The 19,173-nt window shown below is 37.1% G+C and overlaps 1 protein-coding gene across 4 annotated transcripts in view; it reads right to left on the bottom strand.

The window, feature by feature from the left end:
* The window catches only part of TRAPPC9 (trafficking protein particle complex 9), a 456,935-nt gene that overhangs the window by 293,191 nt on the left and 144,571 nt on the right, over positions 1 to 19,173 (bottom strand). For 3 of the 4 annotated variants that reach the window (XM_029959343.1, XM_029959341.1, XM_029959342.1), the window contains 2 exons: positions 15,740 to 15,882; positions 4,986 to 5,096 (listed from right to left, as the gene is read on the bottom strand). In XM_029959343.1, the coding sequence (XP_029815203.1) occupies positions 4,986 to 5,096; positions 15,740 to 15,882 (254 nt within the window). Of the gene's footprint in view, positions 1 to 1,749; positions 1,972 to 4,985; positions 5,097 to 15,739; positions 15,883 to 19,173 lie in introns of those variants that run through there. The other variant, XM_029959344.1, reaches the window with a different exon arrangement.

Genomic DNA, 19,173 nt, shown 5'->3' with positions numbered 1-19,173 from the left:
ATAATTAAGCAGCAGAAATGGCACTCATTAATAGTATGCACACAAAGGACTTTTAACAAATTCTTTGCTTTTCATGGATGAAAGAAACACCGTACTATGTGATGAGATGCACAAAATTTAAAATAAGAATTTGTTTCTTTAATTATTCTTGTCTCATCAGAATGTAACAAAAAAAATTAAAAATGGGTTAAGTCAATACACACAAAAGTTCACTTAGCAAAACTCAGAAAAGTGCCTACGATTCTGCTGACTATGAAGAAAAAAAGCAACAAAACTTACTGTAGAGGACATGTGTAAGCAAACTCATTTATTTAACCCTCTAACCCTGCTAAAAAGCAGGAACTGCTGACCCAGAAGGAAGTTTGGCAGTTCTGAACTTGAGTGTTGACTTTACTCCTGCAGTATTTCTCTAGCTTATTTTTAATTAGGCAACTGCCAATTAAAAAAATTAAAAAGCAAAAATTCCACCACCTTTTTTCACATCAGCATTCCCACAGGACACCCAGCACTTCTCAGAACTTGTACATTTTGCACAAAAGCCTGTGCCATTTGAACTCATTTACTCATTTCCTCATTTACCATGACCTGTTCCAGCGATACACCTGTCCAGAAACTTCAGGGCTGATTACTGTTTTCAAGGAATAAATTGCTCCAAAAGTTTTAAATTCCATTCCCAGCACCTAGTGGAGAAGACATCCCCTCTGTGGGGAAGATGCTTCATATCCTTCCCAGCTGCTCCAAGACCGACACCATTCAACCCAGGTCCTGTTTGCTCTCCATTTCCCAACTCCTCCCTTCAGTTCTATTCCTGGGCAGTCCCAAGCTTTAATCCCTCTGGTCCTCATGCTAAGGCCAAAACAGTCTGAAATTTCTAATGTCTAAATCCACAGCCAACTGTGGGGTCACTCACACATGGAAGACTTCAACAACTCAGCTGTGTTGTAGCACAAGGAGAGTGGAATGGATTGATCTCCTCCACCCATCCCCACGATCCATCTCCCATGACCACTGATGTTCCCCATCCCCGAGTGCCACACACACCGTGGGCAAAACAGAAATGGAAAGGCAAGGCAGGGTGTGTTGTACAAAAGGAGATATCCTGGGGCACATAATGAGATAACATCTATTACCACAAATTATGAAGCGATTTACGCATAAATGAGGGTTGTCATGAAATTTAATTTTAATGGTTTGATAATCAAGTAAGAAACACAATAATTACTGTACCGATGGTTTTCAATAACTTCAAATCACTACTAGTGGCAACACTTTTTTGTTCCCAGGCAAAATACAATTCCCCTCCAAGCACTGTCTGCTATATTTTTCCATGTCAGAACAACCTGTTGGTTACCAAATCACTGGGATAAACAAGCTCAGATTCACCTCTGATTACATTCAAAACATTTCTGTCTCGTCGTAAAACTCCTTTAGCAGTGTAGCTGAATATTCCAAGACAGCTTTGCAGACAGGAGGCTCAGTTAGTCTAGAAAAACCTCTGAAGGCTGAACTTTCCAAGAGCACACGAGGGAATTTGCTTCCCTCATCATCACACGTAGCATGTTCAACTGGACAGATTAGGAAAACATGTTGACACCCCAGTGTGGTGTAACAAACATATTTTAAGTTAACTGAAGACCTTGCCAATACCTCAGCATCACTCACTGCCCCCAGAACTTCCACAGAGCAACTTGTCTGACAGATTTTTGTCAGGATACCAGTTCTCCAGTGTATTTCCCCATGGATATTAAAGAAACTCCTGAGGATGTAAAGCAGCAAAAAAATAATTCAATTTTGAATCTAGCTTTGTAATGAACCTTAAATTTATTTTCAGGAGTTCAACAAATAACCTTTCAAAACTCTTTCTCCTCTCTTTTCTGCAATATACAACCTCACAGGTGAAGGAGGACAAATTCCTGTCTTCTCCTTCTCTCCTTAACTGAGTCGTGGTTCTCTCCCCTCCTGACCACAAACCTGTGAGAACAAAAAACCTCAAAGTAGAGCATGTTACTAATTGTCCCACAATGGGATACAAAGGAACATTTCATTTCATGTGGAAACCAGGGAGGGGAATATGAAGATCTCTAATTAACATCTTGGGATACAGAGAAAAAAAAAATGAAAGGTTGATCCTTTTGTTTGTGTGTCTGCAGAACACGCGACGATGAAAGACAGAAAAATGAGTGAACAAAATAATCACTGAGCCCACTATAAAATGACAGGGAGTAAAATGTGTTTCTCTATCCTAAAATAGAGGGAAAAGAGCATCTCTTCTCGGAAACACTGCTTATATACATGTCTCCAAGAACAGTTACAATGCACACAGTAAATAATCCCAATTACTGGCTTAAAAAATACAGCAAACTGTAAGCTTAAGCTTTTCTGAAAGCTAAAATGATAATTTTCACTAGTCAGTAGAATACTCCTACTGCAGAAAAAGCCATCTATTTTCCAAATGGTCTTTTAATGCCCTAAAGGATGTCACTTTTCCTTACTAGTATAATACCATTTTTTCCTGCTGTAGGCAGCTGTTACTGCCCTGTCTCTAAGTTGGTTGAAGCAAACTCCTCTTCAGACCTTAAAATCAAAAGATTATGTAGTATTCTACATATTTTATCCATTTTACTTAAACATAAATAAGCCAGAGAACAGGAGGAGGTTGGAATGCACCAAGTAATATGGATACTACAAGATGGATCCCAGGGACTGCCCTGCATGGACTTTCTAAGCATCCAAAGTGGGAAGCAAAGAGGGGAGAGGGAGTAGGATGCACCATTATCCTTCTTTGGAGGTCTGTGGGCAGAAAACACATTCAGTCTCACAACAGGAATGAAGAAAACAATTTCCTGCTCCCTACACTTTGTCAGAAGGGGAGATTTCACAATGATGGAGATGAATGGGGGGAGAGTAAATTACAAAAAGAAGTGAAAGTGGCCAAAGCTGGTAAAAAAAGTTATAATTTAAATAGATATGGAATGAGGAAAACACTGAAAATGAGGATGGAATCAAAAAGGTCCAGGGCAGGGGAGGTGGGGGAAAATGAAGGTGATGGAAAAGCCTCTCTTTAGGTATTAATCAGATATTAACAGAAATCAATGTCCAGAGAAAAAAATTTATAAAAGGAGAATGTAAGAGTAGGATGAAAAACATTGTATATTTGGATTTAAAACCTTGGTTCAAATGCAAATTCCTGACAATGATTTTCCTATGTTAAAAACCAAAGATCTAGAACCATTGCTTAAAAAGTGGTGAACATGGCAAAGGTTTCTCTTTTTTTTCTTTTTTTTTTTTTTGTAAGAGTAACAAAAGGCTTTTTTTAAGAGGAGAAAGCTAATTTTAAGGCCCAGTGTATGTTACACCTGCTTTTCTGTGGTAGATCCACCAGAATAAAAATTAAAACTCTGAGTAATACGTGAGCTATAGACATACTGTTACAATTAGAAGCAATCATTATTCAAGAAATAGATAATAAATGGATCTAGAACCAACAGAAAACTCAGTGCAATTTCTAACCAGCAGGAAAAAAATACTTTGCAACAAGAATAAAACCTCATCCTTAAAAGGTTTAAATACTTGCAACAAATACCTGATCTGCCTTAATAAATGACTGTTTCAAAAGACTTACTGAAAGAGTTTGTATCTTTTACTACATAATGATTTAAGGATATTGAAGCTCAAATTATTAAGTCCATAGAAAAATAAAAGTAATTCAATCAAGGGGATGCAAAGGAATTTTATAACCTTATTTTTAACTTTATTTCTATTTGTTACATGTTCTTCCAAAAAGTGGGAATGAAAAATTTCAAGGGGTTTACCAACTACAAAAATAATGGGAAAAAGCAAGAGGCCTAAAAACAAAATTACAAAACAATACAGACAAGAACCAGAACATTTTGATGACTAGACTGCTTTTTAAAAAAAGAAAAAAGTCGATTCTTTCCAAATAAAAGTAACAAGTACTGTATGTTACTGATATTTCTGTCCATTCCTTGGCAAAGTAAAATTGAGAAAATTCAACCTGGGTTTGAGTCGATGTATTTCCTCTTTGCTGAGCTTTGGGAGTCACCAAGGCAAAAGTCATTCCCAATTTACTGCTATTGTTACCTATTCTATATTTCTTTTTGACAACTGCATTCCTTGTAATTGATGTGGTTTTACTTTGAATTCAATATTCACACTGAGATCTGAAGACATGAAAGTGTCTCCCTTTAATGAAGGTTATCAATTCCATGACTTCAGAGTGCAGCACAACTCTCCCAAAGAAGACAACGGTGCAGGGAGCCCGGGACCAAAAATAAATATTCCCTTTTTCACATTTTCATCTTTTTTTAAGATGAAAATGGTGTCTAGATGTAATGATCATCTGAAGAAGATAAACCAAGCAATGTAGGGTAGAGCCAGTAGCAGGAATTCTGGGCAGATATATTATGGAAAATAATGGTCGTAGTTAGCTACAAAATGAGCTGCACATCACTGTAGTGGGGTTCTAAGAATCAATACTCACAACAGCCTACTTAATCTGAAATATATTTTCCCACAGAGATTGGGATTGCTTTTTCTTCAATTCTATTTTTCCTTCCTGCAGTTTTCTTTGTAGGAAAGGTGATGAAAGGGTTAGGAAGCCACAGAAAGAAAATTTAAAACTGAGAAAGGATAACGAACTAGTGAGATCAGGTTTTAACATCAGAACTACAGTGAGAGTACAGGAAAATGATATTAAAACATTGTACAAAAGCAAGTTCAATGAGCTGTACACCTCAGTGCCAACTAGCTCATATTTTGTTATTTTCAGTACTACCAGATTCAGAGCCAAAATAAATTCGCTTGAAATATTGCTAAAACTTAGTGATCCACCTTAAAGAAAGCAAAACTCGTACTCTTTGACATGTGTGAAATTAAAAAGAAAAACAGGCCCCAGATGTCATCAATGGTGTATAAACAAATAACAGGGTTAAACCCAGGGCCCTTTTAGTGCTGAGAACACTCACCGCTGACACTCCCCAGCGTGCAGGATCAAATCTTCATTATTCTTAGCACTGATGGTCAACTCATGCTCTGTGGAATTGAAGACATCAAGGAGTAGATGGCACTGCCTGGTGCTGTTCAGATCGGGGAAAAAAGAACAGCACAAACTCAATAACACAGCACTGAGTTATTACATGCCTATCAGAATTCATATCTATAAAAAATATAAATATAGATTAAAAAAACCCACACATTTCCATACAGGTTTTATATCCTACTCTGATTTAAAGAGTATCTTATGGTTTTAATTAAAAAAAAAATCTTTTTTAATAACTGGATTTTTTTTTTTACTAAAACTAAACAGAAGGGTATATCCTAAAGAGAAGTTCCATGACAATTATGACCTGTAAAATATCAAGCCCCACAGCATTCGATCACCTGTATATATATGTTTTCTCACGCTGGAGCTTTCAGATTCAATTCTGAGGAAAAAGCCACAGAATGTTTCAGCTCTTTGAGCATTCACATAAAAAAAAGTCTTATTATTTCAAATTACCTTGGCATGATCTCTTTAAGAAACAAATTTACGAGCAAAAATTTAAACTGCAAGGTGCAATTCCATTAACTACAATCACTGGCTTGTCCACAGACCAGAGCAAGCAGCAGTTAGAGCATTTAACCACCAGAACAACCACTCTGACAGAGAGAAGCCAACTCTCTCCCTTCTGTAAGACAGACAAACACAGGCACCTCTCACAGAAAACCTTTTATTTGTCAGCTACTATCCTTCAAATCCAGATTTCCCCAGAAGCATTTGGTATAAATATACCAACTTCATTTCTGGTAACCTTAGAAAATAATACTAACAAAGGTGCAGAGTGGAAACTTTACTGTAAAGGTTTATTCTAATAAACATTTTAATTCCAAGTAATATCATTTATAATAATTAATGTTCTTATTAACTAAATTAATATTAATTATCATTAATAATGTGCTCATTTATTTGATTATTAATAAAATTAAATTACATTTTAATATTCTTTAATTACTATTTTATTCTAACTAATATTCTAAACAAATTATTCTAATTTATAACTTTTTCCTCCTTGTGAAACTAAGCAGAAAGAGCAGCATCGAGTGATTCTAATACAATATACATGGAAAACTGTCAGGAAATTATCAGAACCAGATACCAAAATGCCAAATACAATCATACAGTTTCAATTGTGCCTTACCAGTCTACTCTGAAATTCAAAGCTTCCTATAAAGCTACTTAACAACACAGAAGTATCCCCAAAAGGGAAGAAAGAGGAGTATGTTGGTGAGGTGAGAGTTGTCAGAGCCATCCTTCAAACAATTTGATGTTCAAACTCCAGTTGTCTGTCTGGGGCAACCAAGAGAATTTATCCTATTGCAGAATAATTTACAGCTGGACTGAAATGTCCATTCCAAAGGCAATAAAACTCAGGAGGTCCAAGAGTTTAAGGACTGTTCTTCCACTTTGGAAAGAGGTTCTCTGGTTCATAATATGACTCTCTTTGAATATCAAGAGATGCCCTTTTCAGAGCTCATACAGGAGGGAATGTGTTGCCAACCCTTGAGACAGGAACAGTCCCAGGACAAGCACAGGAGGTTGAGGTTCAGGTCACAAAAATGATAATAACCACATGACAAGCAAGCATTGCTGGGGGACAGGTCCATGTCTTTCAGCAAAAATAAAAAGCAAAAGTGGGGATGGAGGTTTTTTTAATACATATTTTAAGAGTTCTCACACTCTTTGTGTAAAGCCCCAGTGACTACTGAACACAGAGAAGAATGCGGGAAGGTGGCTGAGTGCCTGAAGCAAACATGTCAGAACTTGAGAATTTAGAACAAATAAGGAGTCATGGCTCTTGTTAGAAACTCCCTTCCTTCCCAACTCACAAGAAAGAAATAACTGGAAAGGCAGGACTCAAGGTAGCAGCAACCCTGTGGGTAGAAAGGAATGAAAAAGAAAGGGGGAAGAAAGCTTTTATCAGTTCTATCTCATCACTGGGAGGGTGGGACGAGACCTGTAAAGTCACAGACAACCTCTGCCTCCCCAGTAGATACAATGTGATGATCTGAAAGAGACCTCTAGTGTAGATAATGTTTACAAATATAAATATGGAGAGAATTGGTTATTTATGCCACAGCAAACCCAAACAACTGTCTGAAAAAACATTCAAGCCTCCTGCAATCTCTCTTGGCAGCAGAAGCAAAGTTTTGCCAATAAAACAATTCATGCCACAAAGGACCTACACAAGCTGCTCTTCAGGACTAAACACCAACACTAATATTAAAAATTCCCAAATATGAACCCTTGAAAATTATTCATCATTATGACATTTATTTCCTCCTCTTCAAACACTACACAAAATAGACGTGTAGGAGAAATAATTCTTTCCTTGTCAATTTTAAGTTAATTCTCCAGGGAAATCTTTCAGTAAAAAAAGTAAAAACTGAAGTTACAGAATTATTACAGTACTTTGAAAACTTGGAAGAATAAGATATTAGTATAAAAAGATTGAAGGTAACATTAAGGTAAAAAAGGGAGCATTAGGTCTTCAGAGTTAATACAGGACAGTATCAAAGAGACTACTGGAGCAATGAAAGCCAAACACAATTAAAGATTACAAAAATATTTGAATTAAAACAGCAAGCTTCAAATACTGGAAACTGCATCCAAGTAAGGACACCAAGAAAACATAAGCTCTGGAAAATTAGAGGTAACATCAAATTAAAGTTAAAAGGAAAAAAAAAGCAACACTCAAGTTGTTGAAGAGCAATTTGCTGAAGATCTGAAAACATGCATTTTTTTTTCTTTTAACATGTTACAATCAGTAGGACTGTGTAGAACTGATGCTCAGATAGGAAAGTTCCAGGGAAACAGAGAATTAACAAGAAAGCCAAATAATTCATATCAGTTTTCCCTACATGGGAACTTAAAGAAGGCCACTTGTTTCTTTATGAGACAGGAATTAAAGAACCCATCTCAGTGTCAGTAAATGAGATTTGAGAGGTAAATCACATTCATGCAAGTGTGATAAAGGAACTCCAAGAAGGTTTTGCTGAACTACTATATTTAAGTCCAGCCATCAATGTGTTGCTCAAATTAGGCTCTCTATCAGAGAATTTCCAACGTCCTATTGTTTCAAGGATTTTAAGGTAATTGAGTAAATCTTAAACCATTAGTTCAACACTACATAAATAAAGTTTTTATGCAAAGTGTGTAAGCTTAAAAAAAAAAAAAAACAAACTTAAAACACTGAAAATAATAAATGGATCTAAAGTTGATTAAATTATATACCATAATGGTCTACTGACCTTTTGGGTTGAGAAATGCCAGGCATAAACCACAGATTTCTGGAGCTGGGAAAGCCTAGTCTGCATATACACAATTTCTCCTCCCTTTTCCAAACTATCCACCACCATATAATAGTTCAAACTGAATATTTAGTTGGTTGGGGAGGGTAGATTTTGAGTCCTCTAAGTCTAGTTAAGTAGATGTTGGTAACCACTCATCCCAGGGCAGGCAGAGAACTCCACCTTCAACAGTTCACACAATGTGAAGGGTCACCAGTGGCTTCCTAGTTTCTTGTAGAGGTTTGGGGTCATTTTAGCTCCTTTTTAAAGTTTAGGTTGAACACATCTAAAATAAGTCAGCTTGTGTTTGGGTGGTTGGTTTTGTGGTTTATCATGGTATCATACACATGTGAACACACACATATTATGTCATCATCTAGTTTTATGCCATAAACTTATGGGCTCAGAAGCATTTCAGAGAAAAATATGAATTAATACAGAGTTTCCTGTTTCTGCAAAACCCGAATAATCCACTCTTCATGGACAAATCTGGAAGATGTAGGACAAAAATACAATACACCATGGCACCACAAAAATCTCATCTCTCATATATCCACCTTCCCATCACCTCATCGTACACCCCCCAAACTTTTTCACCCACCCAGTTAAAGTGATCATATAAATTATATTTTATATCTCCCTATGAAATGAAATATACAACTTCAGAAAATAAAGCAGACACCACAAACACAACATCTGTCCTTTCTGAACAGAATGATATACAAATTATTGCATTATGGTAAAAGTCCAAATTAAATGAAGATGAATTAAGGCATCAGTTGGACCATATATAGACAATAATATAAAGAACAAAAGTTCTTGAAAGGGTTTTACTCTTCTTTCCATCTACCATGTTGACTGCTAATGAAAAGGAAATAAGGTTGGATCAAACAAACAGAGCCTAAAAGGAAGAATACGAAAATTCACAGCATCCAAACATTTTCCATTTCTATGATCTTCCTTATTACTTCATGATGTCTGCTTTTGCGAAATCTTCCATAAATTTCATGTTCAAGATTTTCTTTTACAAGTGACACAAAACTTTATACAGTAGAAGGTTGTACATGAAAAAACTACAATTACAGGAACATTTTCAGTTGATTGATTTATCATTTGAACATCTCAGAATAACGTCCAAACTTAAGCCAATACTGATATCAAACAAAAAAATTCAAGAAATCTTATTGTTTTTATTGAAAATTGAGTTAACACTGTCTTAAATATCTATTGTATAAATTAATTTCTGTCTACTGCAGAATTTAGGGTATAACCCAAACAAAAATCAGGGACACACTAAATTGTGCCATGTTTTTAAAATCTTACAATGCCACTTATGGTTCCAAAAATAGTCACAAAACTGGGTCCATGGGAACTTCAGGCAAGTGACAGTTACCCCGTGATCTAGAAATTTCTTTCAGGGGTGTTGAGATCACTCGAAGTGACAGCAGAGGATATTCTTCAGTACCATTTAACACAGCACTAAACCCCAGTGCAGCTGCCGTGCTGCCAGGAGGGCTCACCCCAGTGAACAATCTCACTCAGCTCTGTCTCCAGCTTAGTTTTGAACAGACTTTAAACAAGAAGACCTCGAGGGGGTTGGCAAGTTTTCTGCATCCTGACTCCTCTCATTTCCCCATCAACTTTATTTTTTGCTTCTCTTCTGTTTTCTTTGAACAGCCATCCCTTCTAAAAACGGGACATGAGGAAGGGAAGAGCAGCTTTGGCACTGATGGCAGGCAGTGCTGTGCCTGTGACAACCCTGTTCTCCAAAATCCACTGACAAACACAAAGAGTAACACAGCAGAACAATGATCTGGAGCATCTTTGTTGGTGCTCTTGCATCTTCAATAGGGTCTCTCTAATTTAATTTTCATTAAACTACCTAAAAATGAAGTTTTCAAGACTAACTTTAGATGATTAAGTCAAATTATCCATCTTACTGGCAAAAGGTCTTTTCACATATTCCAAGAAGTGTCCTCATCTGACTTCTCCCAGTTGCAAACCTTTTCAATTATGCTAAACATTCCCAGCACATCTATAAATATTTGCAGATTTATGTTCTCACATCTTCATGTGCCAAACCATACATATTTAACATTTTGATCTCAAAAATCAATTCTCTCAATCTCTAAGCTACTTTTTGCTGCCCTTCCATGAACCCACTGCAATGTTACACCATCAGCAGAGGTTAAGGTTACCAGGATGATTTAACTATTGGGTGTAACCTCCCACATATAAGGAGTTACCACTCAGTAGAATCTATACTGAACTCAATAATGTGTGTATAAATAAAGAATATATTTTAGAATGACATCCAGTCCTGAGAACATTGAAGTATATTTATTAAATCCATTGCTTGACAGATTTTTCTAACGATTTATCAGTATAATTGCACAAAACAAGAGATTTATTTGTTTTATTGAGCTGAATTTGCCTGGTTCCCATTCTGACTGGCTTTTATTATTATTATTATTTTTCATTAAAAAACAGTGAATTTAATACTAATTATTTTATCCATATAGCAATATCTGATTACTTTAAACAGGTCATATCTTAGTATTCCTCCACACTAAACAGATTGCTCTTAAAGCACTCAAACAAAAGAGGTTTTTCTCCACCCTGCAAAGCTCTGTGACATTTGAACACCGAAATATTGAGAAATACTGAAGCAAATGTGAACATTTAATTTAAAAATCTGGTTCTATAAAACTAAGAAGGGTTTCAGAAAATGCTACAGAACTTTTAGCATGTAATGAAAAGGTCTGTTAGAGCCCAGGCAAAGAAACATCCTGTTTACTCTTTCCCTTGTATAATTGGTAAATATATAATGAACAGGATTTCTGACCCAACACGACCTGCTGAAGAGGATGTGTTGCAACTTGTAGTGAAAAGATGGGAAACCTTGGACACTGGAATGGAGAATCTGAAAATTATGTCTGATTTCATTAAGCCCCAAAGTTCTACCCACCAAACTGAAGATCTCTTGAGAACCCTCACCATAGCCAAGACTGTTCTTTCTCCAAACCACCAGTGAAACCCCGTTGGAAAATCTGGTTCCTGACTTTAAATCCAAACCAACGCAAAGCCTCAGACCACTGCGGGCTCTGTTATGGACTGATGCCTTCTCAACAAAACCAGAACATTTCATTTAATGATATACACTAATGGTACAAAGGAAAATTAACTTGAACCTACAGTTAGATGAACTGACTCTTTGAATTTAACAGTTTCAGACCTGCTATAATTCCTTTTTTTTTTTTTTTTTTTACTGAGATACAAGAACAGAGGCTACGTCTCAGCCCCTGCCAGAAGAGATCTGCAGCTGGTGCCTCCTCATCAGTTGTATGGGGGTTTGAAGACAGGAAGGAAAGTCGATTCCCTCAAAAAAAAAATTAAAAATTTCCTTGTTCATCATCTTGAACTTGTAGATTTTACAGGTAAGGATATTCTTCCATATCTGGCTTCCCAACTTTGCTCAAAGTGAAGGCAACATTCCTGTTGCACTGAGGATTGATTCATCTAAAAATTCAGACTATTCCATTGTCGTTGTAATAAGCAAGACCAAAATTTTCTGACCTTTGTAGGCTCTTATTTAAGACACTTATGTGCTGATGGGGCAATGGCCAGGGGCACAAGGAGACGAGCAAGCCCCTCAGTGTGCAGAGCACACCTTACCTGAATTCCTACCAGACATGCAGTATTTTTTCTGGCATTTTTCCATGCTTTTCAATAAAGGCAGTAAGGAAGGACATTCAGTGCCCACCAAAACTGGCAGATAACACCTTTGAGAGAAACAACAGGGGTATTTTGTGTATCACACAAAACTGTCAACAGAACCATCTGCATTACTCCTCCACTGGCAGTCTGGGAGCATCAGATCTGTTGGTAACTGCACTGCTTTGAGGCCTGGAATCACACCAGTATGTTTGGGGCTAAATCAATTAACATGGCATGGTCAATTACAGAAGACAATACAATTTTACTTTACAGATATATCTCTGATTTATGGCAAACAAAGGCTTAAACAAGTAGATCCTTGAAGCCCTTCAAGATTTCATTGAGCTGTGGGGCAGAACTTTCAACATTAACTCATTATCTCTTATACCCTGCTCCAGGGCTGCCTCAAACACCCCCATTCTTGATGATGCCTTGTGAGACAATCACCCCTGCAAGCAGGAAAAAACAGAACCAAGGAATGTGAGTTCCATGGTCAAAGGGACACCATTTCCCAGCACCAGGCTGTTCTGCCAGTCCCTTTGGATGGAGGCAGCTGAGTGAGCACAGGTTGATACACTCAAGCAGCTAAATAAAGAAACACCAATTAAGTTTGGAAGGCTTTTACATAAACCATAATCTTCACGCTACAATGGGGGGAAAAGTGTTTTCATTAACATTTTTCCTGGTTTTTTTTTTTTCAGTAAAGGCCTAAGGGAGAAATCAGTGCTGAAAGTTTTTTTTAGTTTGCTTTGACTTTTTAAGCCCAGGAGCAGGCAAGCAAATGCTTCTTATTTTTGTGGAGCTAAAAATGTAAAATAAAAATGGCAAAAATGAAAAAGAAAGGGAAAAAATTTAATGCAGATTATGAAAGCAGTGATAACTTTCATTCTGAAATGATGGCTGAGGAGGTAAATTATAAAATACAATTTCTTGTAATGACTAAACAAACATAGCCCAGCGCCTCAGACAGAATTTAAGCAACAAAGTCTCAGCTGTAAATCAAAAGGAAATCAGATTAGAGTTTTTAACAGAGCAAGTAAAAAATTTCACTTATAATTTGCTGTCATTGAGTGTCAGATATTGGCAGAGATGATCAACAGTCAAAAACCAAACTTTGTTTCATTTAATGATGACAGTTATCCTGAGCAGATTGGGAGATGACATATTTCTGCTATTTTTCACTCTAAACTATAATACTGAATGCCACATGACTTCTTCTGATGGAGAATCTACACAGGGATGCACAAGACTAAAGGAAGGGTGTTACAGATCACTAAAGATAATAACATGGAACAAGCAGCAAGAGATAAGAAGAACTTAACACCAAAATGCATTCATGACTTAGCAGACAACATACATCTAATGTCATAAAAAAAATAAAAATCAATAGCCTTTTGACAGGTCTGGCAAGAAAACATTTCTGAAAGAAGAGTAAATATTGCAGTATCTTTCTCCAACTCAGTAAAGCTTTTAGGCACCCTTAAAAGCAGTCACATCTTTAACTACATCTCCAATCAGCAAATCACTGACAGTTTCCACTGCCTTTAATGCTGATCACTGTGATGAACAGGCAAAGAATGAACACACACAATATGAGCTGAAGCACTTGGCTGAATTGGAGCCACTATATATAGCACCAGCTGCCACAGGACGTGTGAAACTGCTCCCTGCTGAACACAGAAACTCTCCCTTTGAATTAGCACCTCCATCTATTTTTAAAGATCTCAGGATTAAATACTTTCCTCACATCTTAAATTCCCCAGAACAGATTGACAAGGCAGGGACAGGATTTGTCCTACACAAAACACAGCTGGGGGAGCTGAGCACAAAAGGGCAACTTCCCAGCAAGAGAGAGTCAAATAAAGGCATCAGGTTGGATTTGAAGCTTTTGTGGAAGGTTTGTGGTTTCACACCCAAGGTAACCTGTGACTATATGGAAGTAATTGCAGTGAACCAAAGAGCAGTTGCACTGTCCATTAAAAATACACACAATGAGAGTATAAAGGACGTCTTTGACACTGAATGGAGGGGACTGTGCATTCAAATAATAAACGTAAACTGATTATTTTAACCTGTGTAAAGACTCTTCTTCAAAACTGTTGAAAATAGATGCTGTGGTACTTCCAAGTTGTTAAAGAAAGATCACTCACTGAACCTTGACAACCTCACAAAGGCCTAAGAATGTGCAATTGCAGGGATGAAACTCTGAACATCATTAATAAGGGTCCTGGAATTTTGCAAACAGTTGTTCCAGATACCATGTTCTGATTTTGCAAGCAGCATTAAATTTGCTTTTTAGAGCAGTTCCTGAAAGAATAAAACCATGCCTCCTGTGTTACACTTTCAAGCAGCAAAATGCTTGACAAACTTTCTTACCGATAAAGTGACATGGTTTTAGGTGATTTTATAAGAAATAGAGACAATCCTGTCATTAAAAAAAAAATCTTCTTTGTCTCATTTTAAAACATTTTTTACAAAAACTATTTCAGTGTTTCATCATCTTTGCCTAACCTCAAATTCCCTTGCTGTTTGCAAAGGTCGTTATTTGCTGTACATCTGCTGTGAAATACAGAATCCGACCCCTGGTGGCAGTGCCAGGATTAAAAATTTCATTCCCTTGTCAGTCATCTTTCCTTCAGCAAGACCATGAGCTTCTTCAAATATATGATTTAGCATAAGTCACATTTTATTACTCTTCTTGCTCCAGACTTTCTCCAACTTGTCCACTTTTCTTCATGTTCAAGCCCCAAACTTTCCTTGAGGTTTTACTTCTGCTCACAGGAACAAAAGAAACATTTCTTGTTTTGCAGGTTCTGTAGCTCTCCATCCATCCTTGGACATTTTTGCCATGGTATGATACTGGTGATTCACTTCTTTCCTTTGAAAATGTAATATTCTCCCTGATATTCCCTTCTTGTCTATTTTTGGATTTCTGAAGTCTGTCAAAAAAGGTTCTAGGCCCAGTAGGAATCTCTTGGATCAAGTAAGTTCTCTCTCATTATTAGTGTTGCAGTACATAATTGCACTGAAACAATCTCAGAATTTAAATCAAACAAAATTCTTGCTCCCACTATGCACAGAGGTTGGGTTTTTTTCATATTAATCCTGCTAATTATTAAAACTGATTGCACCCAGTGGCTGATGCATTTTAGGCAAACAGATTTTTGTGATCACAGCATTTGACCACCATCACGTGGTTGCCACGACTTTTAAAACTCACTATGATATGTGAAACTACTCTGTGACTTCCAAGAGAAAGCAAGTACCAGAGACATCACAATTTTTTTTTCACATTTAAACACAATCATTTACACATGAATTTTGGGTAAGATTCTGCTATACAAACACAAAACTGTAACACACAACACACCACAACTGCCAAGAAAGAAGACATCAAATTTTACAATAAACATGAGATATCCTGACCCTGCTAAAATAAATCATCATGAAAAAATGCTTGAACCTCAGAAGTTGTTGAATGCACATGGATTGCTTTAATCACAGTCTGCAGTTAAAGGAGGCTAAACTCCTAAAGGAGGAATTTTGAAAATTTGTTCACATAATTCTTTATCTACATGTTGCTGATGATACTGAAAGTTTCCAGCATGGTCTTTAAGTTATAGCCAATATAGCAGAGACAATGAGTCAAATATTCAAGTGCCAAGAGCAGGCTTACCTTGTTGCTGGCAGGGTGCTGACACGAGTGAAGAACACCGACGGCTCTACTTCCACGTGAAGGCCCAGCGAGAGGTTCCTGTAATACCCTTCCACGTGTCCTGGTCCACCAGAGTACTTAAAGTTCAAAATGGCTTCCAGTGTCTGGAGAAAAAAAAGTAAATTACCTGTTAGCTATTTTTCACAACTGTGCATTTCACAAGTTCAGTTAAATTAGACCACAGAAGTGATTTGCAAATTTGCTTTCCTAACCCACCTGTTCTATTATCTCTGGAAAAAAACACAATCTAACAAATAACTGCAGCTTAGGCAAAGAGTTGCTTTTTTTGCCTAATCCTTTTAAAAAACTGAAGAGTGCAGCACAAAGTCAGCTGGAGTTCCCTTTATGTAATTCCTCTCCATACCACATTTAACATCGAAAAAACGAAGAGCTCATTCTTGCTTAGAAGAGTTTAGGGTTTATTAAATGCTACGCTCCTTCATACCCTAGAAAAATATTCCCCACTTCATTACCTGCATAATCAAATGGAAAAGCTCCAAAGCTTTTGGGCAGACAAAGATTATACAAAGCTAAAAGCATCTGGTCCCTCAACAGGTCCCTGCAAATGTAAGCTCATCACCATTAACCAACAGATTAGAACAACACTGTTGTTGGGATCTCGTGCACACACCTTGTCTTCCTTTGTGTTCATTTTATAGGGAATGGTTGGATTGCAAATATTAAAAATGAAAATGATTCTCTAGCACTCATTACTCTCAGCAGCACTGAGTCCTTATTTCTGTGAGGAAATTTTGGGTTTTCTGTCTTTTTCCTCAATGAACAGCTTATGGGAAAGCTTCCAATACCATTCCCCACATTATCATCAGTGTTCAAGATCAGAACAAACCCCTGATCCCTCCAAAGAGGTTATACACCACCTCTTCTTTCATTATGTTCTTGAAATACAATTTGCTGGATGCAAGTGAGGATTTGGGAAGTCTCACTGGATTTTTTTTTTCTCAGTTTTCATTCTGGTCCTCGGGCAGCTGCTGCTGCCACATCTCAGAGCAAGGACAGAGGTAGTGCCAGCCCTCCACCCTAACATGGACATGACATACTATGCTGGAGCCTGTGTCTACAAGGACAGATGTTTCCTTCAAAACATTTATAAACAACTCCAATCTCCTCTTTGGTTGGCTTTTAGCACATTTATTTAAAAAAAAGCAAAACCCAAACCTCACACCAACAACTTATCCAGGAAAGCAATTCTATTTATCAGATGCCATCAATCCTCAGACAAGTAAAAGTACTCTCCTTTTCTACAGAAGATTTACAAAACAATTTATGAAACCTGTTAAGTTTTTTTCCATAAGCTCTAAGGAAAAATCTAAGGATTTTCTAACTTGCAAAAAAACATTTATGTTTGCTACCCATTCTTGTTTCTGAGTCTGGTTGAGGGAAAAAAAACATAGATAGAATCAATTCCTTAAATGACCACAATCCAGTGATTTAAAGAACACCAAATTGAAAAGTTTGACATTTTGCTGCATGTTCTGCTATTTCCAGCCTGCTTTTAAGTGGGCTAACTCCAATTTCTAATTTAGTTTCATTAAAATTCATGAGAGTCACCTTACAACACAAATAAAAACCTTCACTGGGCACACCGGACATACTCGTCCACCGTGTTTATGTCAATTCCTAATTGCAGTTAATGAACTCAAGTTTATGTTATGTCAGGAGAGCTAATCAATATTAAACACAAAAATAAAAAAGCACAAACCCATTCAAAACATACTTCATCCTAATTAACCAGCTGGACCATTTAATACAAATCAGAGCCAGGCTCCATAAGTACAGGGATCTGACACTATTTACATGGCAATGTGAGAATGGGCTTCAATTCCAATTGGGGAATTGTGAAAGCTCTATGCATGTTCTGCATTATTGCTGTAATACTCACAATATCCTGCTTGGAAAAGCTACTGTGCTATGGATCCATGGTTCATTCTCCACAGCACCACAGCACAAAGCTTCTTTATTAGGCCCAGACCCACATAATGACAGGTAAACACATCATAAATGTTAGTTTGAAAGGTCACAGAGCATTATCATTCCAGATTCAAAACCCTTAACATCCTATACCAAGTGAAAAACCTCCAGAAAAAAAGCTGAAAAATACAACTATTATGTGCCATTATTGAGCAGAAGGGTTTGAGGGCACCATCATCATCTTGGTCCCTGTTGTAGTGAGGAATTTCTGAAAGAAGCCCTGATGATGACACTGTGTGTCCCCCACACCCCAAGCTAAAGAACATGAAAAAGAAAACCTAATGGTCCTCTAATAATCTGACAGCAGTAGGACATCCCTTCTCACCAAAAATGTAAGGTCTAACTGGGGACATTTAACACTGAGGACACGAGAGATTTTGAGTATCTCTGAGAACTGCAGAACACCCAAATCCATATTCTTTCTCTGGCCATAATATTCTGCAGTGGTCTACAAATGTACACACAAAGATAAAGCATCAGAACTGGAGATGGATGTGTCGAGGGAGCATGACTGAAGGAAATAATTTTTTCAGAAGCCTTCAGGTGATTAGAAAGAGTTTTATTGCTCAGAATTTATATAATATGAACAGAGGAAAAAAAAAACAACAACCAAATTCAATCTCCTTTAAAGCCCCCTACGCACATGTACCTCGGAAAGGACTCCACATCCAATATGAAAGATTGATTTCCTATCTGTATGATAGCAAAAAAAAAATTCCTACACTTTCATAAACCTATAAAGCTCCAGTTTAAAGTATTTTACCACTCTCTCCCACAGCACCAGCAGAGAAGAGCAGCCCAAGTGCTACAGCCCCCAATTTAAATAATGTTGTATCCTCACTCCTTGTCAAACCTACACAAATCACAGTCTGAGCTGCAGATTCTCATCTTTACAAATACCAATGGAATTTATTAGACTTCTCCAAACTGCATCCCTGTAGACTTAAAATGAGATGGCAGGGTGTCACTACGAATATCATTCTGCCTCTGGATGATCCATAAAAAAGAAAAGGAAGGAAGAATGGAGCACACTGGACTGTCACAGCAGGTAGGCAGGAGAAGAAGCCTATTGATAGCTGAACACATCTGGAATGCAGAAAACCTGTGGAAAGGGGGGAGATTCCTGTTTCTAAGCTGAGGTCCATTCTGGAAATTGAACAGTAAAAATATGGATACATTACTTATTATTACCACGATGGCCTTGGCTTGATAAATTTTTAACTATTTCACTGATCCTTCCTTCTATTGATGAAAAAAAGGAAACAGAAGTGTTTCTGCATGTAAGTTCCAAGTGACTCTTCCCCAACAGCACCCGACATCAATAACACCTACAAGAAATATTTTAAGGATAAACTATAAAAAATCACTGGTTTGGTTTCTCATGCATTTTTTCCTCAGACTGTTTT

Source organism: Manacus vitellinus, unplaced genomic scaffold (assembly GCF_001715985.3).
Source record: "Manacus vitellinus isolate BGI_N305 unplaced genomic scaffold, ASM171598v3 scaffold_1_pilon, whole genome shotgun sequence".
In the NCBI taxonomy this organism is placed as follows: domain Eukaryota; kingdom Metazoa; phylum Chordata; class Aves; order Passeriformes; family Pipridae; genus Manacus; species Manacus vitellinus.
Note: the sequence above shows the minus strand (reverse complement) of the source record. Positions and strands in the feature narration are given on the sequence as shown.